The sequence below is a fragment of the Rhinoderma darwinii genome, chromosome 2 (assembly GCF_050947455.1).
Source record: "Rhinoderma darwinii isolate aRhiDar2 chromosome 2, aRhiDar2.hap1, whole genome shotgun sequence".
NCBI classification, from domain to species: domain Eukaryota; kingdom Metazoa; phylum Chordata; class Amphibia; order Anura; family Rhinodermatidae; genus Rhinoderma; species Rhinoderma darwinii.
Genome location: NC_134688.1, coordinates 461,655,231 through 461,678,502, shown reverse-complemented (window position 1 = coordinate 461,678,502; position 23,272 = coordinate 461,655,231). Strand labels below are relative to the sequence as shown.

General features: G+C 47.8%; 1 protein-coding gene across 1 annotated transcript; it reads left to right on the top strand.

Moving 5' to 3' along the window:
* Nucleotides 1-16,104: 16,104 nt before the first annotated feature.
* On the top strand, nt 16,105-22,610 carry ATP5PO (ATP synthase peripheral stalk subunit OSCP). Its single transcript, XM_075854585.1, has 7 exons — nt 16,105-16,229; nt 18,134-18,184; nt 19,019-19,129; nt 19,476-19,605; nt 20,347-20,459; nt 21,155-21,241; nt 22,429-22,610. Exons 1-7 carry the CDS (start codon nt 16,200-16,202, stop codon nt 22,540-22,542), a joined length of 636 nt encoding a protein of 211 aa, XP_075710700.1. The 5' UTR covers nt 16,105-16,199; the 3' UTR covers nt 22,543-22,610.
* The last annotated feature ends 662 nt before the right edge of the window (nt 22,611-23,272 follow it).

Here is a 23,272-nt window from a genome sequence, read left to right as displayed (position 1 = left end):
GCACACAGGCATACATCTATATACTGATAGCACACAGGCATACATCTATATACTGATAGCACACAGGCATACATCTATATACTGATAGCACACAGGCATACATCTATATACTGATAGTACACAGGCATACATCTATATACTGATAGTACACAGGCATACATCTATATACTGATAGTACACAGGCATAGATCTATATACTGATAGTACACAGGCATACATCTATATACTGATAGTACACAGGCATACATCTATATACTGATAGTACACAGGCATACATCTATACACTGATAGTACACAGGCATACATCTATACACTGATAGTACACAGGCATACATCTATATACTGATAGCACACAGGCATACATCTATATACTGATAGTACACAGGCATACATCTATATACTGATAGTACACAGGCATATATCTATATACTGATAGTACACAGGCATACATCTATATACTGATAGTACACAGGCATACATCTATATACTGATAGTACACAGGCATACATCTATATACTGATAGTACACAGGCATACATCTATATACTGATAGTACACAGGCATACATCTATATACTGATAGTACACAGGCATACATCTATATACTGATAGTACACATGCATACATCTATATACTGATAGTACACAGGCATATATCTATATACTGATAGTACACAGGCATATATCTATATACTGATAGTACACAGGCATACATCTATATACTGATAGTACACAGGCATATATCTATATACGGATAGTACACAGGCATACATCTATATACTGATAGTACACAGGCATATATCTATATACGGATAGCACACAGGCATACATCTATATACTGATAGCACACAGGCATACATCTATATACTGATAGCACACAGGCATACATCTATATACTGATAGTACACAGGCATACATCTATATACTGATAGTACACAGGCATACATCTATACACTGATAGTACACAGGCATACATCTATATACTGATAGCACACAGGCATACATCTATATACTGATAGTACACAGGCATACATCTATATACTGATAGTACACAGGCATATATCTATATACTGATAGTACACAGGCATACATCTATATACTGATAGTACACAGGCATACATCTATATACTGATAGTACACAGGCATATATCTATATACTGATAGCACACAGGCATATATCTATATACTGATAGTACACAGGCATACATCTATATACTGATAGTACACAGGCATACATCTATATACTGATAGTACACAGGCATATATCTATATACTGATAGTACACAGGCATATATCTATATACTGATAGTACACAGGCATACATCTATATACTGATAGTACACAGGCATACATCTATATACTGATAGTACACAGGCATACATCTATATACTGATAGTACACAGGCATACATCTATATACTGATAGTACACAGGCATACATCTATATACTGATAGTACACAGGCATATATCTATATACTGATAGTACACAGGCATACATCTATATACTGATAGTACACAGGCATATATCTATATACGGATAGTACACAGGCATACATCTATATACTGATAGTACACAGGCATACATCTATACACTGATAGTACACAGGCATACATCTATATACTGATAGTACACAGGCATACATCTATATACTGATAGTACACAGGCATACATCTATATACTGATAGTACACAGGCATATATCTATATACTGATAGTACACAGGCATACATCTATATACTGATAGTACACAGGCATACATCTATATACTGATAGTACACAGGCATACATCTATATACTGATAGTACACAGGCATATATCTATATACTGATAGTACACAGGCATACATCTATATACTGATAGTACACAGGCATACATCTATATACTGATAGTACACAGGCATACATCTATATACTGATAGTACACAGGCATACATCTATATACTGATAGTACACAGGCATACATCTATATACTGATAGTACACAGGCATATATCTATATACGGATAGTACACAGGCATATATCTATATCCCAGTACATTAGCCTGTGTACAGATAGCACACAGGCAGTTGTTAGGACATACCTCAGTATTCCCTAACAGGAGATATGGTAAGACAGCCCTGGGGTCCTTCAATAGACCCTGGGCTGTCTGCCCATATATGGTATGGCCCTCGATCGCGTCACAGGAATTCCCTGTGACGAGATCCAGGGGCATCCCCCCTTCTCACTTCCTCTTGAATGCTACAGTCAGCTTTGATCGCAGCATTCACGGGAATAGCGGTGGAGATGAGAGGTTTCTCTGATCTCCGCTGTTATAGAGCAGGGCTACGGCTGTGTAATACAGCCATTGCCTCGCTCCTGACAACAAGTACGTGCGCGGTCAGCGTGAGGTGATGCAGCTGGTGCTGCACTAATGAGCGGCGGTTCAGGCACTGAAGATAGAACAGGGGGTGTTTTGTAGTGCGCCCGCCATGTTCTGTCTTCACTGCCGCCGCTCATTAGTGCAGCGCTGGCCGCATCACATCATGCTGACCGCGCGCACTTGTCAGGACTCCGGAGCGGGGCAATGACTGTATTACACAGCCGCAGCCCCGCTCTCATACATTCATGTGTTACTATACTGAGCTGTGCGACCGTACATCTTAGTATTGAAATACACGATACAACGGTATCGAACCGTTTGGGGATGCAGAGTATCGAAACAGTCAAAGTTTCGACGCATCGTGCATCCCTACATTAAAGTAATCTTACTGTGGCTTGGCCAAGCGGTGAATGTGAGAGGACGTGTGTGTCCGGAGCTCCTGCTGTCCCATCCTGTAAGCCCCTTATAACCCGCGAAATTCGGGGAAAAACCTGTCCCCAGTACTTTCCTTAGAGCTGGAGGTGGTGGTGCCAGAGTGCCCGGCCGTGATGACCCGCTCCAAAAAGCAGAAATCGCCGCCGGCGAGTCCCGGGTCCCGCTCCCAAGATGGCGCCGGCGAGAAGGACGGCCGGACCAGAGGCCTCAGGCAGGACGCAGCAGAGAAGCTGGAGCGCTTCGCCCATACGCCGAGAGCAGGGGGTGCGGCTGCACTACAGGGAACATCGGCAAGGGATCAGGCTGCTGGCGGCTCCTCATATGGATCAAGGTATTCTCCTCCGGCAGGGGACACGAGGAGTGAGGATGAGGAGGAGGAGGGGAGCGGTGCCATGCGGGATCAGCCAGGTGCTGGAGGGCAGGATGGAGAGAGGAGGGGGGAACCCTCATTGAAGGACATATTTGCTGCAGTAAAACAGAATTCCATGGTTCTCAATGCCTTATCGTGTCAGATGCATGGATTGAAGGAGGACATTTTGTTGCTTAGAAATGACCTGCAAAAAGTCGCAGAACGCACCACTGCTGTAGAGGGGAGAGTCTCAGAGATGGAGGATGCTATACCTAACATACGGCTGGATGTACAAGCTCATTCTCAGGCTGTGGCTGCCTTACTAGCAAAGACAGATGATATGGAGAATCGGCTGAGACGGAACAATGTCCGCCTTGTGGGGGTTCCAGAACGTGTGGAGGGGTCGAATCCAGACGATTTCTTCGAAAAATGGCTGATCGACACATTTGGCAGAGAAGAATTGACACCCCTATTTGCAGTGGAGAGAGCGCACAGTGTGCCGACCAGACCCGGTCCTCCGGGGCGACCGCCAAGACCCGTTCTCATCAAAATTCTACATTACAAGGATAGAGATAAGATCCTGAGGAAAGCGAGAGAACGTCAAGATATCTCCTTCAATGGGGTGAAAGTATCCTCTTTTCCTGATTTCTCTATGGAAGTGTAACGGAAAAGATCGCAATTTATGGATATAAAAAGGCGCCTCCGGGCGTTGCAAGTGCAATACTCCATGATGTATCCTGCTCGGCTTCGGGTGGTGGCCCTGGGCACGACGTCATTTTTTGAAACACCGAGAGAAGCGGTTAGATGGTTGGACAGCCATGAGAGTCAATTGAGACCGGAGGATGCGGCGGGACGGCGCTGAGATGGAGTGGACTGGCTGGGATGACCGGTGATCCGAGAATATGGAAGGTGCTGTAGCCTACTGCAAGAACTGGCACTGACGGCCCATGGCTATGTTTGGCATCCTGGGTGCCTTTGCAGGCCTTTTTGAAGTTACTGCTGGGGGTAGGGGGGATTGTCTATGGACATTGAAGGGAATGCATATGTTGACGGGATGGTGTATTTGCAAAGGGCAGTGGGAGGAATGGTCAGTTGAACCTGGAAAGTGAAAGGCAGAGTATGGTTTCATTGATTGCGCGGTGGGCAGTGTTGGCCAGCCGTTGTTTGCTGTCGCCCCAACCCTTTGACGGGGGTAGGTTTATTGGGGTGGTTAAAGGGGGAGGGGAGGGACGGGGTGGGGGGGAGTTTGACCCAGCCGGTCAGTTATGGAGGCACGGGTGATTGGTCTACAGGAAACACATATGACGAGGGACTCGGTCTCCATGCTGCATAGGGCATGGATAGGTCAGAGTTTTCATTCTTACCACACTACCTATTCCAGGGGGGTGAGCCTTCTCATACACAGAGCAGTACCGTTTATGTGTCACTCTTCTTTCCGAGATGGGGAGGGGCGGTATGTTGGAGTGCACTGTACTCTTTACCATTGGGAATGTGTGTTGGTGGTGCTGTATGTTCCTCCTCCATTTTCAAGTGGGTGTATTAGGAAAGTGGTGGAAGAACTGTCTAGATTCCCGGAGGTGCCTTTACTTTTGATGGAGGATTTTAATGCTGTGATGAATACTGATATGGATAAATTTGGCACGGTGGGGGGAGGGAGCACAGCGTTTGGGCGTCTTATTGCGGAGATGGGTTGGCGGGATATATGGCGGGATAAACATCCAAGTCAGCATCAATACTCTTGTGCCTCCTCAACATACCAGTCTCTCTCCAGGATCGACTTAGTTTTGTGCTCGCCGACAGCGGTGCCGTTTGTTGCCCAGATAGAGTACCTACCGAGAGCTTTATCTGACCATTCCCCCTTGTTAATGAAGGTAGTGACGGAGGGGAGGACAGGACGGGGTCAGGGGTGCTGGAAGCTAAATGCATTTTGGCTGAAGTTGTTAGACAATAAAAAGATTCTAGACTTAATACAGGAATATTTTCAATTCAACTCGGGCACAGTGCCACAGGAGATATTATGGGACGCAATGAAGGCATGGTTGCGAGGGGTGTTCATTCAGCACATTGCGGCAGTAAAAACCAGGTCTAGACATTTGGGAGACACATTATTGGAAAGGGTGGCGGAGACAGAGCGGCTACATGTTGCGGATAATACACCGGATACTTTGAGGTATTGGGTGGAGGCGCAGAGGTTATTAAAGCAACACCAGTTGGAAAGGGCAGACAACAAAAGGATGTTTCTGAGTCGCCAATATTATGAGGAGGGGGAAACTACGGGACGGTTGCTAGCCAGCATTGCACAGGCCCAGAGGGAGAACAATTATATCCATACCATAAGGGGGAGGGGGGCAGATTGGAAACAGACACGGGACGGATATTGGCAGTCTTCAAGTGATTTTACTCAGATTTGTATGCCTCAAGAGCAGAGCACACGACTCAACAGTTGGAGGGGTATCTAGGGGAGATTGGTCTTCCCAGGTTGGGAGGGGAGGAGAGAACAACTCTGGAGGAACCTGTCTCTTTGGAGGAGATACAGGCGGCCATAGGAGCACTGGCTAACGAAAAGGCTCCGGGGCCGGACGGCATCCCGGTGGAGGTCTTTAAGGAATGTGGGGAGGAGCTAGCGCCTCAATTACTAAGTACGTTGCTGGATAGTTTTGAGAGGGGGCGGCTCCCGGATTCAATGTACAAAGCTACTATTGTGGTTCTGCCTAAGGAGGGGAAGGATATTCAGCTGCCAGAATCCTATAGACCAGTGTCCCTGCTGACCACGGATATTAAAATCATAGCGATGGTATTGGCGCTTAGACTTTCTAGAGTAGTGGCCGGGGTGGTACACGGAGACCAGGTTGGCTTTATGCCATCTAAGTCGACAGCAGTGAATCTGAGACGGCTGTTCTTGAATTTGCAGGTACTTCCGGATAATCCTAGGGGGAGAGCCATTCTTTCATTAGATGCGGCCAAAGCGTTCGATTGCGTGGAGTGGGATTACTTATGGTCAGTATTAGATAAAATGGGATTTGGTCCTAACTTTATCAAATGGGTAAGGCTGTTATATGTAGCCCCAATGGCGAAAATACGGGTGAATGGGGCCTTCTCTGATCGGTTTGCACTGGCGCGGGGAACTCGCCAGGGTTGTCCCTTGTCCCCACTGTTATTTGCGCTGGCGGTGGAACCATTGGCATGTCCGACAACATGCGGACATACGGGGGTTAAAATATGGGGGAGTAGAGGAGCGAATTACACTGTACGCGGACGATATGCTGTTCATGGCGGATACTGAGCACACCCTGCCGATAGTTATGGCCCTGATCAAACGCTTTGGGAAATACTCCGGATTACTTATTAACTGGTCGAAATCGGCTCTTATGTTCTTGGATCCGGGAGCTGTCCAGCCTAGGGAGGGAGAAGTGGTAGTACCGGTGGTCGCGCAGTTTAAGTATCTCGGGGTTCAGGTGACGGCACAAGTGCAGGACTATATGTCTCTAAATGTGGTTCCAATGCTGGCAAAGCTAAAGGCCAAAGTGGAGGCTTGGAATAAGCTCCCGCTATCTGCTCTGGGTAGGACAAATCTGATTAAAATGATCCTAATGCCTCAGGTGCTGTACGTCATACATAACTCCCCGGTGTGGATCCCCAAATATTGGCTCAGAAGGCTGCATAGCATAACCTTTTTAGAAACCTAGTGTGGAAAAGGGGGGTGCCCAGGATTAAACTAGAGAAGCTGCAATTGCCTAAGGAGGAGGGGGGTCTGGCCCTACCCAATGCATGGGTGTATTACTTGGCTGCTCGGTGTCAGCACTTCTGGGGGTGGGAGCGGGAGGAAACCTGGGGGTCAAGTGCACATATTTTAGCATATCTGGGGGGTGGGGAAAATCCACTGGCAGCACTGGAAGCACACAGTTATAAGAGGCTGGCGAGTAATCGACCCACCCTGCTTCTAATACATAAGATATGGTGGCAATGTAAGCAATTGTTGGAGATAGGGGAATGCAATAAATATACCCCACTTTGGCGGAAGGGATGCAGGGATGGGAACAGCGAGGCATTATTAGATTGAGCCAGTTGTACGAGGGGGACGCATTCAAATCCTTTCAACAACTAAGGGAGGGGTTTCAGCTGGACTCCCACATGTTTTATCAGTATCTGCAGATTCGGCATGCGGTACAGACGCAAGCTGCAAAGGTAGACCTGACGATTCATGCAACGGGAGTGTTGGAACATGTCGCAAAAGCGGTTACATCACGTGGGTTGATTTCGTTGGTCTATCTCAGGCTACTGCCAGAACATCTGGGGGATCTTATGGCACCAGTCAAGGCTAAGTGGGAAAGAGATGTGGGCCCTATTCCCGAGGAACGCTGGGAGGTAGTCTTGGCGTCATCATGTACTCTGTCTCTTAATGTAGTGCACAGGAGGTCCCAATTATTTTTGATACATAGGGTATAAAGGACCCCCTGGGTTCTGAAAAGCATGGGATTAAGGGCGGATGCCAGATGCCCTCGGTGCCCAGAGGAAAAAGCGGACATCTTTCACATGTTCTGGTCATGTGGGATCTTGGGGACTCTATGGGCAGAAATGTCGGAGTTAATGGGGCGAGTGTTTCAGGTACAGATTCCGTTGGATCCCATGGTAATGTTGCTAGGGTATGTTGGAGATTTGGAAGGGGATAGGCTACATTGCTTGGCAATTGCGAAAATATTATATCGGGTTAGGAAGGGTATTGCCAAACACTGGCTGGATGCGGAACCACCCTCGAAACAGGAAATTATAAGTGCAGTAAACCATCAGGTCCTGATGGATTACAGGATATACTCCAAAAGGGGGTCCAAGAATAAATTTGAAAAGCAATGGGCTAGGTGGATAGATCACTCTGGGTGTGCTTCCTCGGAACTCCTGATAATCCGCGCGACTGTTCCAGGCTAAGCTGGCAAGAGGGTCAAGGGGACTACACTGACACATGGGCCACTGTAGAGGTCTAATGGGGGAGGAGGGGCTCCATACTAGGGTCTTGAAGTACGGAGGGAGGGGAGTTCATAGGGAGTGGGAGAGAGGAGGGGATTGGAAATTTGGAAGAGGGGGGATAGGGCATGGAAACCTGTAGCGAAAAGGACGGCTGGGGGTTGGGGGGGGAGTTGGGGGTAGGGAGCATTGTTATGAGGGTAATACATTCCTGGGTCTGTAAAGTACTGATGTATTAATTTGGTTGATTGCATAATGACCTGTAATGATGTGGTTATTTGTTTAATAAACTTGAACGGATTAAAAAAAAAAGTAATCTTACTGTTATATCCTCATTGGTATATCCTCATTGGTCTCCAATAAAATGAAACTGAACAGGTCCTAATGAGTTAAATTTCTGTATGACGTTACCAGCCATGCGGGCCCTTTCTGGATAGGACATCTCGGGCCTCCTGACAGCAGTGCCCCCTGTCTGGCCTCATTAAAGGCTTCAGAAGTTCTGCTCCCAGTTGCCAGGGAAAGAAAAATGGTGGCCAGGACCAGGGCCCAGTGTTGGATCAGAGATCTCTTTGAATCTTGATAGTAGAATACAGTTTATCGGGAAGAGGCTTGTTGGATCATTGGCAATTACTTCTGTCTATGACCAGCCTTAGGCCCCGTGTACACGCTGCAGATTTTGTTGCAAAAATTTCTGAGACTGAAAATCCGTTCCATTCATCTGAATGGGGTTGTTTCTGCAGCAGGCATTAAACTTGCACTAAAATCTGCAGCGTGTGCCGGGGGCCTTAGGCTGGATTCACACATGCAGTTTTGACATACCCCCCAACTGGACGCAGATACAGTTGAATTCAGTAGTGAAGCACGAAGACGTCCGCTCCCGCTCCACCATTCACTATGTAAAGCTGTGAGCAGATTCAGTGACGTCATTGCACGTGTCTGCGCTAAGCCACACACAGCACAGACCGGAGGATCTCCTCCTCTCATCGTGAGAACCGGGCTAGGTGAGTATTTATTTTATTACTTTTATTGGGCACTATGAAGGCATTATACTGGGTGTGGGGGCGTTATACTGTGTGGGTGTAGCTATAGGGACATGATACTGTGTGGTGGTGGTGGGGCACAATGGGGCATTATACTGTGGGGAGGAACTATGGGGGCATTATACAGTGTGTAGGGAGGCACTATGGGGGCATTATACAGTGTGTAGGGAGGCACTATTGGGGCATTATACAGTGTGTAGGGGGCACTATGGGGGAATTATACAGTGTGTAGGGAGGCACTATTGGGGCATTATACAGTGTGTAGGGAGGCACTATGGGGGCGTTATACTGTGTGGGTGTAGCTATAGGGACATGATACTGTGTGGTGGTGGTGGGGCACAATGGGGCATTATACTGTGGGGAGGAACTATGGGGGCATTATACAGTGTGTAGGGAGGCACTATGGGGGCATTATACAGTGTGTAGGGAGGCACTATTGGGGCATTATACAGTGTGTAGGGGGCACTATGGGGGCATTATACAGTGTGTAGGGAGGCACTATTGGGGCATTATACAGTGTGTAGGGGGCACTATGGGGGCATTATACAGTGTGTAGGGAGGCACTATGGGGGCATTATACAGTATGTAGGGAGGCACTATTGGGACATTATACAGTGTGTAAGGAGGCACTATGGGGGCATTATACAGTGTGTAGGGAGGCACTATTGGGGCATTATACAGTGTGTAGGGGGCACTATGGGGGCATTATACAGTGTGTAGGGAGGCACTATGGGGGCATTATACAGTATGTAGGGAGGCACTATTGGGGCATTATACAGTGTGTAAGGAGGCACTATGGGGGCATTATACAGTGTGTAGGGAGGCACTATTGGGGCATTATACAGTGTGTAGGGGGCACTATGGGGGAATTATACAGTGTGTAGGGAGGAACTATTGGGGCATTATACAGTGTAGGGAGGCACTATTGGGGCATTATACAGTGTGTAGGGAGGCACTATGGGGGCGTTATACTGTGTGGGTGTAGCTATAGGGACATGATACTGTGTGGTGGTGGTGGGGCACAATGGGGCATTATACTGTGGGGAGGAACTATGGGGGCATTATACAGTGTGTAGGGAGGCACTATGGGGGCATTATACAGTATGTAGGGAGGCACTATTGGGGCATTATACAGTGTGTAAGGAGGCACTATGTGGGGATTATACAGTGTGTAGGGAGGCACTATTGGGGCATTATACAGTGTGTAGGGGGCACTATGGGGGCATTATACAGTGTGTAGGGAGGCACTACTGGGGCATTATACAGTGTAGGGAGGCACTATTGGGGCATTATACAGTGTGTAGGGAGGCACTATGGGGGCGTTATACTGTGTGGGTGTAGCTATAGGGACATGATACTGTGTGGTGGTGGTAGGGCACAATGGGGCATTATACTGTGTGGAGGAACTATGGGGGCATTATACAGTGTGTAGGGAGGCACTATGGGGGCATTATACAGTATGTAGGGAGGCACTACTGGGGCATTATACAGTGTGTAAGGAGGCACTATGGGGGCATTATACAGTGTGTAGGGAGGCACTATTGGGGCATTATACAGTGTGTAGGGGGCACTATGGGGGCATTATACAGTTTGTAGGGAGGCACTATGGGGGCATTATACAGTATGTAGGGAGGCACTATTGGGGCATTATACAGTGTGTAAGGAGGCACTATGGGGGCATTATACAGTGTGTAGGGAGGCACTATTGGGGCATTATACAGTGTGTAGGGGGCACTATGGGGGCATTATACAGTGTGTAGGGAGGCACTATGGGGGCATTATACAGTATGTAGGGAGGCACTATTGGGGCATTATACAGTGTGTAAGGAGGCACTATGGGGGCATTATACAGTGTGTAGGGAGGCACTATTGGGGCATTATACAGTGTAGGGAGGCACTATTGGGGCATTATACAGTGTGCAGGGGGCACTATGGGGGCATTATACAGTGTGTAGGGGGCACTATGAAGGCATTATACAGTGTGTAGGGGGCACTATGGGGGCATTATACAGTGTGTAGGGAGGCACTATTGGGGCATTATACAGTGTAGGGAGGCACTATTGGGGCATTATACAGTGTAGGGAGGCACTATTGGGGCATTATACAGTGTGTAGGGGGCACTATGGGAGCATGATACTGTGAGGGGGCACTATGGGGGCATTATACAGTGTGTAGGGAGGCACTATGGGGGCATTATACAGTGTGTAGGGAGGCACTATGGGGGCATTATACAGTGTGTAGGGAGGCACTATTGGGGCATTATACAGTGTGTAGGGGGCACTATGGGAGCATGATACTGTGAGGGGGCACTATGGGGGCATTATACAGTGTGTAGGGAGGCACTATGGTGGCATTATGCAGTGTGTAGGGAGGCACTATGGTGGCATTATGCAGTGTGTAAGGAGGCATTATGGTGGCATTATACAGTGAGCAGGGAGGCACTATTGGGGCATTATACTGTGAAAGGGCACTATGGGGGCATTATACAGTGTGTAGGGAGGCATTATGGTGGCATTATACAGTGAGTAGGGAGGCACTATGGGGGCATTATACAGTGTGCAGGGAGGCACTATTGGGGCATTATACAGTGTGTAGGGAGGCACTATTGGGGCATTATACAGTGTGTAGGGGGCACTATGGGGCATTATACTGTGGGGAGGCACTATGGGGGCATTATACAGTGTGTAGGGAGGCACTAAGGGGGCATTATACAGTATGTAGGTAGGCACTATTGGGGCATTATACAGTGTGTAAGGAGGCACTATGGGGGCATTATACAGTGTGTAGGGAGGCACTATTGGGGCATTATACAGTGTGTAGGGGGCACTATGGGGGCATTATACAGTGTGTAGGGAGGCACTATTGGGGCATTATACAGTGTAGTGAGGCACTATTGGGGCATTATACAGTGTGTAGAGAGGCACTATTGGGGCATTATACAGTGTGTAGGGAGGCACTATGGGGGCATTATACAGTGTGTAGGGAGGCACTATTGGGGCATTATACAGTGTGTAGGGGGCACTATGGGAGCATGATACTGTGAGGGGGCACTATGGGGGCATTATACAGTGTGTAGGGAGGCACTATGGTGGCATTATGCAGTGTGTAAGGAGGCATTAAGGTGGCATTATACAGTGAGTAGGGAGGCACTATGGGGGCATTATACAGTGTGCAGGGAGGCACTATTGGGGCATTATACAGTGTGTAGGGGGCACTATTGGGGCATTGTAAAGTGTGTAGGGGGCACTATGGGGGCATTATACAGTGTGTAGGGAGGCACTAAGGGGGCATTATACAGTATGTAGGGAGGCACTATTGGGGCATTATACAGTGTGTAAGAAGGCACTATGGGGGCATTATACAGTGTGTAGGGAGGCACTATTGGGACATTATACAGTGTGTAGGGGGCACTATGGGGGCATTATACAGTGTGTAGGGGGCACTATTGGGGCATTATACAGTGTAGGGAGGCACTATTGGGGCATTATACAGTGTGTAGGGAGGCACTATTGGGGCATTATACAGTGTAGGGAGGCACTATTGGGGCATTATACAGTGTGTAGGGAGGCACTATTGGGGCATTATACAGTGTATAGGGAGGCACTATTGGGGCATTATACAGTGTGTAGGGGGCACTATGGGAGCATGATACTGTGAGGGGGCACTATACAGTGTAGGGAGGCACTATTGGGGCATTATACAGTGTGTAGAGAGGCACTATTGGGACATTATACAGTGTGTAGGGAGGCACTATGGTGGCATTATACAGTGTGTAGGGAGGCACTATGGTGGCATTATGCAGTGTGTAAGGAGGCATTATGGTGGCATTATACAGTGAGTAGGGAGGCACTATGGGGACATTATACAGTGTGCAGGGAGGCACTATTGGGGCATTATAAAGTGTGTAGGGAGGCACTATTGGGGCATTGTAAAGTGTGTAGGGGGCACTATGGGGGCATTATACAGTGTGCAGGGAGGCACTATGGGGGCATATTACTCTATGTTTGGCACTATGGGGCATTATACTGTGCAGGAGCACTATGGGAGTATTATACTGTGGGGGGGGCACTATGGGAGCATTATACTGTGGGGGGGCACTATGGGGGCATTATACTGTGTAGGCTGAACTGGCTGTGTATGGACAGGGATTGGACAAGGTTAGAGGAGTGGCTTAGTGTAAAAAGATTTTTCAATATGAGTTGTCCCTTTTTACACTACTTGAAAGTTGGTTTTGATGGTTTTTTTTTTTTAAGGAAAAGCCAGGACAGGATGCAAAATGAAGGAAAAGTGGAGAGGAAAGACTAAGGCCGGATTCACACGAGCGTGTGCTTTTTGTGCACGCAAAAAACGCGGCGTTTTGCCTGCGCAAAAGGCACTTAACAGCTCCGTGTGTCATCACATAGGATGTGCGGCTGCGTGATTTTCGCACAGCCGCCATCATTATGACACTCCGTTTGGATGTTTGTAAACAGAAAAGCACGTGGTGCTTTTCTGTTTTCATTCATCCTTTTGACAGCTGTTGCACGAATCACGCGCGTCCCACGGAAGTGCTTCCGTGTGGCATGAGTGGTTTTCACGCACCCATTGACTTCAATGGGTGCATGATGCGTGAACAGTGCACAAATATAGGACATGTCGTGACTTTTACGCAGCGGACCAACGCTGCGTAAAAATCACGCACATGTCTGCACGGCCCCATAGACTAATATAGGTCCGTGCGACGCGTGTGAAAATCACGCGCGTTGCACGGACGTATATCCCGTTCGTCTGAATAAGCCCTAAGGCTGAGTTCACATATCACGGATGTCTCACAAAATCTGCGACAATTACAATACAACACAATGCATGTGGATAAGATTTTCAAAACCCCATTTACATGTAGTGGAAAAAAATCCATGCGGAATTGAGGACATGCTACAGTGCAATAGACTGAAATCCACAACTAAATCTGCAAATACAAGGCCGGGTTCACACTGAGTTTTTTGCAGGCGGAAAATCTGCCTCAAAAATTCAGTTTGGACGTTTGAGGCAGATTTTCCTCTGCCTGCATGCCGATTTTCGCGACGTTTTTCGCCCGCGGCCATTGAGCGCCGCTGGCATAAAACGTCGCGAAATACGCTTTCTCTGCCTCCCATTGATGTCAACGGGAGGTCAGAGGCGTAAACGCCCGAAGATAGGGCATGTCCCTTCTTTCTCCCGCGAGCCGGTTTTACCGCTCGCGGGAGAAAAGCCCCTCCGCCTCCCATTGAAATCAATGGCAGGCATTTTCGGACGGTTTTTGGCGAGTTTTGCGGCGCGGCTTCCGCGTAAAAAAACTCTGTGTGAACCCAGCCTAATGGGTTACACAATAAACAACCGAGATCATTGCAAACATGACTGAACATAAATAAATACCATATTATCGCTCTTCTCTCCTCAAGGGGGTAAAAACCGGCGCTCCAGCCACAAATTATAACCTTGATTCCCGCTACTACGTCTGCTGCTTCCAGACCAACTAATGCAGGAGAAAGACCCCCACTGGCCCACCGATGAACTCAATAAGGACAGCCATGCCAAGAATAAGGGGGGGTATCATTTAATTTCACCCTGTATCAAATAACTTGGGGGCACCAGAGGCGTAACTTGAAGCTCCTGGGGTCAGTTGCACAATATCAAATTGTCGCTCCAATTCCAATCTCCTACGGAGAGACGCCCGGGCAAGAGTACCACCCTAGCTTCTCTCCACGCCCAACATCAGATCAGGCAGGAGATAGGAATTGAAGGGATTCTTTAATAGTACTGGTCTCCTTATAAGGGACAGAGGGACCTTTTGTGCCCCCTTTAGGCTGTGGGTGGGACTGCGCCTACTAAAGTTACGCCCCAGAGGCACTAACAGTCGATTTTGGCCACTTTCCATGACTAAAGCCGGACACTGTGCACGGCCTAACACAAGCACACGCAACCTACACGCTGCTTTTGAATTTGTATGACAGGGGCACCCATAGGAAGACATTAAAGGGTCTTTCCCATAAAAACAATCCCTATCCATAAACCCTATTAGGGCATTTAGACATCATATATGGGGGACCTCTACTTGGTACGTCCCTCTATTAGTCAGAGATAAAAGCAAAGAGCGACCCCAGCTCTGGAGGACTCGGACCGACCTTGTATTACCACATTTTACATTTCTGATAAGATAAACATGGCCGCCAAAGGCTCCTTCCGATGATAACAGCCGATCACGAACCGGCTCTCATTTACTAAAGGTGTTGTCGAGATGGCGCAAACCCTTCAAGTATAATTTTGCATTGGGTTTTAAAATTTGCGTGATTCCGTGTCTGCGTCAGAGGCTCCGTTAAAAGCCTCCATCACAGATATGGTCCAAAATGTCGGAAAAAAAATTGCGCATTTTTTCTGGTAAAACGACCCCGGAACGCAGGTGTACACCCAGTCTAAGGCCTTATTCAGACGACTGTAATGCGGCCGCATTTTAGCACCTGCGTTACAGCCGCAACATATGTATCTTTTGCGGTTCAAGTGAACTGAACTTACATCAACATTGGTTTCTACAGTGATCTATATCCAGTTCACTTGAACGGTGTTTTTTCATGTGTTGAAGTGTGAATGAGGCCTAAGTGCAATACCAACTTTGGCGCAATTTACAAAAATCACGCAGAAGCTGCACTGCATCAACGTAAATGTGGCCCCAGTCATCACTTCTTTATCATGCGATATCGGTCCTTCTTGCGAGCGAGGCCGCACTGACAAAGTCACAGTCTATACTCACATCACAGTGATATACAGAACGCAACAATAAAACATCTATAGAACGAAAAGTAACTAACGCGAACAACATAATCGTCCTATCTTGCAAAACGCATGCGCGTCCCGACCAGCTCAAGAAGCGCAGTATCGCGCATGCGCACTACCAAACCGCCACTCCCCTTCCGCACTACATTACCCGGAAGTCAATGCGAAGCAAAGTGCGTCTGTCTCGTTTACGTATTATACGTACTGACGCTTGACGTCCTCTGACTCGTGGGAGGCGCCGATTTGACCTAGAGCAGCGGCCGGAGGAGAAGATGGCAGCGGCAGGCAGGATCTCCTTGAAGGTATAATAAGCGGGAATAAAGGGGGAGAAGCGGAGGCTGAGGAAGGGAAGATGGCGCCTCTGTGTATGACAGTCCCTCTGCATGTCCTCGCACTGTCAGTGCTTTCCCAGAGTGCTCAGCGTGGGGTGTATGCAATGTTGGTGTCTGTAAGCTGCCAAGAAGTCTCCCTATTAATGTATTGGCAGGTAGCTGATGACTGGGGGGCTGCAGGGATATATAATGTTATACGGTGTAGTCAGTGGGAGTCCTCCAGAGCAACAGACAGAGCGTCCAGAGCGTCTCTGCTCTGGTTAATACAGGAGCGGCCCCTGCTATGACGTCCTTATGATGAGTGTATGGACAGGTCTTGTCTTAAATGGATGACCCTGGTAATTCTTAAAGGGATTGTCCACTTTTTATCTTTGAACTTGTATAATAGTAAGTCATGCAGATTTCTAATATACATGTATATTAGAAAACACTCATTTCCTATTCTACAAATAATATGGACAACCCCTTTAAGATCTGGCGGTCGTAGCCACGTTCCTGAGAAGGCCATACACCTGCATTAAGATTGCTGGAGCGCTCACCTTGATGTACACCGCCTGGCTGACAACACTTTCGGGTTCTCATGTTACAACTTTGCACCCACACATTGGGGTTGTGTCCCCATGATAACCCCTATTTTAGATGGACTGGTGGTCAGCTGATCGCTGCAGTATCAGAAATCCCACGGTAATCAACTAATATCGCCAGGTCAATCTGCGGAGGGCCACACGTTTCCACCACAGCTGCATAGACGAGCCGGGTGTGCCAGGGGGAGGGGTGCTCTTTATCGGCTCTGTCTAATAGAGGGGGGGTCTCACAAGGTGACACACATTGTATAGTGAGATTTGGAGGTCTCCCGATCAGTAGAGCTCGATACAGCACGAGGAGATCCTCCATTACTCTGGTGTCTGACCATCGGAGGAGAAGCTTGGACTTGGGCTCTATTCACACGATGGGGTAGGCGTGGCGGCCGATAAAAACGGCCATTTTGGTCAGTTTTTCTCGGCCGTTTTGCTTTTTTTCTGGGCCATGTTTTCGTTTTTAACGGCCGATTTTGATCCGTTTCTTTCCCTCTCCGTTTTAAAAACTGATGAATTTAATTTGTAAATTTTCTGCCACACGCTGCCCTCTGTAGATGCTGCCACCCCCCATAGATGGCACCCACCCCCTCCTACCTTCCTGTAGTAAAGTCAAGGACTTCTCCTGGATCGGAATCACCGGCCACGGCAGTGGGGATTCCGCTTCAGAAGTCCCTGACATCACTGTCCATATATGGACAGTGAAGTCAGGGACTTCTCCTGGAGCAGGTTTCCTGGCCACAGCTTTGGCAACGCTGTGGCCGGGGATTAGGGATTCCGCTTTTACAGGGATCAACAAAATACCCTCCTCCTCTTCCTATGCACTTCGCACTGTGGGGAGGAGAAGAGCGCGAGCGTGCGGCAGAATGTACGGCCGTCGCTTGGATCACATCCGAGTAACAGCTGTTCTTCACACGGCCCCATAGACTTCTGTGGGAGCCGGGAGAAAGGCCCAAAACAGGGCATGTCACATTTTTTGACGGCCCGGTTTACAGGGCCATCAAAAAACAGGCAGTGTGAATAGGGCCTTGGATGTTCCTGTAGACCCCTCTGTGTGGATTTGGCCACGTGGGTGACCGGCTCCTGTCTCTATCGCGTGAATGATTCACCTTGACCATTCATGGGGGGTAAACGGTCGTTGAAAGGGTCACATTGAGCTTGGTGGGTGCGCCATATAACTATATAGTGATGTATCAGTATATATATGGATCTTATGTCTTTGTGGGTAGATTTGTCGACTCTCTAATTCTGGGAACCGGCAGAGAGACGTCATTTGGCCTTTTACTTTCTATATTCCAGGTGCGTTCCTTCAGCACCAGTGTCTCCAGACCGCTTGCCAAGTTGATCAGGGTAAGTCTGTGATGACTCTGCCGTTCTGTGGCTTACGGTGTTTTTGTCTGTCCTATAAATGGGGAGGTTTTTGGATTATATAAACAGGCTTGTGTGGGATTAACATATAAAAAGAAACTTTCTGTCCCGTGTGTCCAAGTGAATGTAACGAGGGCGACGACATGTGACCATATTGGCCAATCGCTGTCCACCATGGTAACAATGCATCACGCCAGTTATTGGCCACCACAACGACGTCAGGTCCTCAGTCGCACCCCGTTCGCAGTATTTGAATGCATTCGGAGTATGTGTTTTTGGGGTACTTTTCCAACAAATGTGTTAAAAACCTCTTTATTATGATTTATACCGTAATATAGTCAAAAGTACGAATACCACACGCCTTATGTGGACGGCCGGTGTCACGACTCCACGTTACACGGATTTCCTGGGGAGTGACTAATAAAGGCTCGCTTGCGCGGGCCGATAATCGGTCTAATGAGCGTCCTTACTACGGCTTGTTCCCGATTTATTGGCCTGTGTAAACAGGCCAGCGATCAGCCGACACGAGAAACCGCTCGCTCGACGGCTGATCGCAACATTTGTGCGGTCTGTAAAATAATCATCTCTCGTAACCAGGGGGGGGGGGGGGGTGCGGCTGACAATGATGCAAATTGATGAAGACCGCACGACCGTATATATTAACCATTTAGTCCCCATACAGGAAGCATCGACCTGCGTAAAACGACCTGTTAACGAATATCGGCGCTCGTTATGGGCCGAAATCTGCCAATGTAAACCGGCCGCAGAGGGGAATTTTTTTTTTGCGCTGTAAAATCTTTAACTTTCAATCTTCAGCCGCCCATCCAAGTGTACGGTCTTGAAGGCCGCTACGCCACCGCTCTCTACTCCGCCGCTTCCAAGGAGAAGAAACTGGATCAGGTGGAGAAGGAGCTGACCAGAGTGTCTGTGAGTATGACTCCTCCATAAAGCTTTCTCTGGATCTTTACATGTAGCCCTAGACCGGGGGTCCTCTGAATGAGTCTATGGGGTGGTGCTTATAGACTCGAGAGCTCTGGCCAATCATATTTACTGTTACTCGGAAGTCATTGTGAGACTATTCTGATAGACCTGCATGAGGAAGATGTTACAATATGTATAGAAGGAGCTAAACAGTCAGGGCCCCTAATGAATATTCATGAGCAGACATTTTTATCAAAATATTCATACTGATGAAATGTTTTACTTTCCGTATAGTAATAAGACTTGTCCGTGTCGAGGTTTTCACGATTTGTTTTCATGTATAATCTTCCAGACTCTTATTAAGGACCCCGTGTTATCCACCATTATCACAAACCCCCACATCAAGCGTGGTCTGAAGCAGAAGACGGTCACGGATCTCATGGCTAAAGAGAAGTTTTCCCCACTCACCTCCAACTTTGTCAGTGAGTATCCAACTTCCTGCACCCGATACCGTCTAAGGTCTCACGCACGCCACCGAATTATGACCCACACGTATCATACAAGATCTGCAGCTACAAATGTACTCCATGTGGTCTACAGACTCGGCGCTCACACACCGGGCCGTTCCATGTGCGAAAAACCAATACGGAGCACCACGAGACTGCAATACAGATCCACATTCACGCCATGTGCCGCTGTATGGTGCCTCGGGCAGGATAGCTGTGTAAAAAAAAAAAATTTAGAATCACAGATCTAGCTGTGTGCATGAGGTTTTAGACTGCAAAATGTTAGAAATTATTTAGCTCCGCTCTCCTGAACTGTCTCTTTTTGTGAATACTTGTATTCCCTTTAAAATGACAATTCTGGAGCATCTGTTCTTAGAATGTGTTTTTTACCATTCCTCTGTTGTTCCTCCTGCAAATGTATGAATGAGTTGACAACTGGGCGTTCTCACTCGTCAATGGGGTGTGTCCCGACAGTCTGGTACTGTCAGCACTGATTAGTGTCACTCTGTAGGGACAATTGTCAATTTACTCCTACTTTTCCCGGATGAATAACAGAGGAACGGCACAATGCCAAGTTCTTAGAAAAGATGCTCCAGAATTGTTGTCTTATGAGGAATACAAGTCAGGAGAGGTGTCCGGTGCCCTTTCTAAGTGAAGTTTTTCTCTTAAATATCCACATCGTTACTATTGGATCTTACACGTGTTTCCCCCTCACAGATCTGCTGGCTGAGAACGGACGTTTGCGTTACACTCCAGAAGTGATTGGCGCTTTCGCTAAAATGATGAGTGCCCACCGAGGAGAGGTGCTGTGTTCTGTCACCACCTCCTCAGTAAGTGTCCTGTCTGCAGCTTCTCCTCCACAGATGACAATGACGATATAATGTCCTCGCGTTCTGTGACCGTGTCTGATGTCTGGCCGGCTATGTCTGTTATATGGATCCCGGTCTTGGGAAGAAGTTTAGACAGTAGTCTGGGAGGTGTTCACAGTTTAGACAGTAGTCTGGGAGGTGTTCACAGTTTAGACAGTAGTCTGGGAGGTGTTCACAGTTTAGACAGTAGTCTGGGAGGTGTTCACAGTTTAGACAGTAGTCTGGGAGGTGTTCACAGTTTAGACAGTAGTCTGGGAGGTGTTCACAGTTTAGACAGTAGTCTGGGAGGTGTTCACAGTTTAGACAGTAGTCTGGGAGGTGTTCACAGTTTAGACAGTAGTCTGGGAGGTGTTCACAGTTTAGACAGAAGGGAGAACAGATATTTTGTGTTTGGCGGTTCTGACTTTAGAATTAATTTGGGCAACTCCTCTAAGGTCTTCTTCTTCTTCCACTTCTACTGTGTTCTTCATGGCATTGTCTGTCATACGTAACTATTCCCCATACGTTGTTTGTATTCGTTCAGCTCTATTGCCCTCTATCAACCATTTTCACTAACTTTCCACCCCCCGGAGAGACGCGTTTTTCTCTATTGTGCGTGTGATCGGACTCTTGTGACTTCCTACAGACCATCATATTCTATTACTCTCTGTTTTCAGCCTCTGGATGAAGCGAGCTTGACCGAATTAAAGTCTGCCCTCAATGGTTTCCTTGCAAAGGGAGAATCATTGAAACTGGAGACCAAGGTAAGTGCTTAATGAAGGGAAGAATCATGGCTGTTATTTAACTCCTTAACGACATGGTCACGTACGTGACGGCCATTAAGGGGAATATTTGGAGCAGGTTCACAGGCTGAGCGCGCTCCGTACTTAGAGGGTGAGGGCTGCGGCACGCCGGGAGCGCTGCTCCCCTTTATCACTTCCGCTGCTCCCCTTTATCACTTCCGCTGCTCCCCTTTATCACTTCCGCTGCTCCCCTTTATCACTTCCGCTGCTCCCCTTTATCACTTCCGCTGCTCCCCTTTATCACTTCCGCTGCTCCCCTTTATCACTTCCGCTGCTCCCCTTTATCACTTCCGCTGCTCCCCTTTATCACTTCCGCTGCTCCCCTTTATCACTTCCGCTGCTCCCCTTTATCACTTCCGCTGCTCCCCTTTATCACTTCCGCTGCTCCCCTTTATCACTTCCGCTGCTCCCCTTTATCACTTCCGCTGCTCCCCTTTATCACTTCCGCTGCTCCCCTTTATCACTTCCGCTGCTCCCCTTTATCACTTCCGCTGCTCCCCTTTATCACTTCCGCTGCTCCCCTTTATCACTTCCGCTGCTCCCCTTTATCACGTCCGCTGCTCCCCTTTATCACGTCCGCTGCTCCCCTTTATCACGTCCGCTGCTCCCCTTTATCACGTCCGCTGCTCCCCTTTATCACGTCCGCTGCTCCTCACTATAATAACGCAGTTCACAGTATTCTAGCCGTCTCTCTCGGTCACCTGAGGATAGGCCGTCAATCTTCTCACCAGACAACCCCATTATATAAACGGTCACATTTTGCAAGGGGATTTCTGAGATTACAAACTCTGGGCTGGGTTTTGGTTTCGCGTTCACTTGAATGGGCCTGAGCTTCAATACCAGACGATGGCCACGGACAAGAGGGGGGCTGTTTCTGGGAGGAGGGGCGGAGTATCTCTCGCCTATTCTCACTCTCTCCATTTAAAAGGTTATGGGAAGCAAACTTCATGGAGTCTCTAGCAAAACATTTCTGCTCATTACTTTGTGTGAATAAGAGGTCTGACCACAGCACTTGCCACACGAGATGGGGAGGCAGCGCGACGTGGGGCTACGAGGGTGAGAAGTGGGGACGCAGACCATAATACGTATACGTGATTCATTAATCATTTCCAGGACTTGCTCTCACTTTATCTTGTTTTATATTCCAGACTGACCCCTCAATCTTGGGAGGAATGGTTGTCGCCATTGGGGACAAATACATTGACATGTCCACAAAAACCAAGATCCAGAAACTGACCAGGGTGATGAGAGATGTGGTGTGATCGCACGGGCTCCTCTGAATAGTTTGTCCTATAATCAGTAACTGAATAAATAATTTTACGGAGTGTCATTTCTCTGGCGTCTGAGTGTTTTCCTGAAGATCTGATGACGGACATAACATCTCCATCCCAACATGGTGTACACAGGGCTGGACTAAATGTCCCGGGCCCATAGCACCCCACCCTTACCACGTGCACACCATTCTCTGTCTGGGCCTCCACAGACCTTGATCTAGCTTGGGGTATACAAAAATCCACAGGGCGGCTAACCAACTATTATATGGTTTGTGGAAGGGACCTGTAATATACAGCTCATGGTAGAACGTATACCCCGACGTATGTTTTATGTAGGCTGTGACCGTGGCATCACCCATAGGCTATTAGGGCATCCATTATGTATATAGCGTGAGCTTTTCATGACATATGTTAAACGAATGCAATAATTGCCTATAGGGGATGGATGCCATCTATAAGCCATTCTGGCATCTGTTTAACGTATACGTTCTGAAAAGCTCACGGTTTATGGAAGCCTATGATGGATGTCATACAGCGCCACCTATGGGCTTAGGTGTAAAATGTAATAAAAATGTAAACCGCATGGTATGTGTTACAGGATTGCATTATTATAATTTATTTTTTCTCCGTGCTGTGTACTAATAACCTGATAAGACAAACTTTTCTCCTGTCAGGCTGTGGACATATTTAGCATGTACATTAGAAGCTTTTCTGGTGT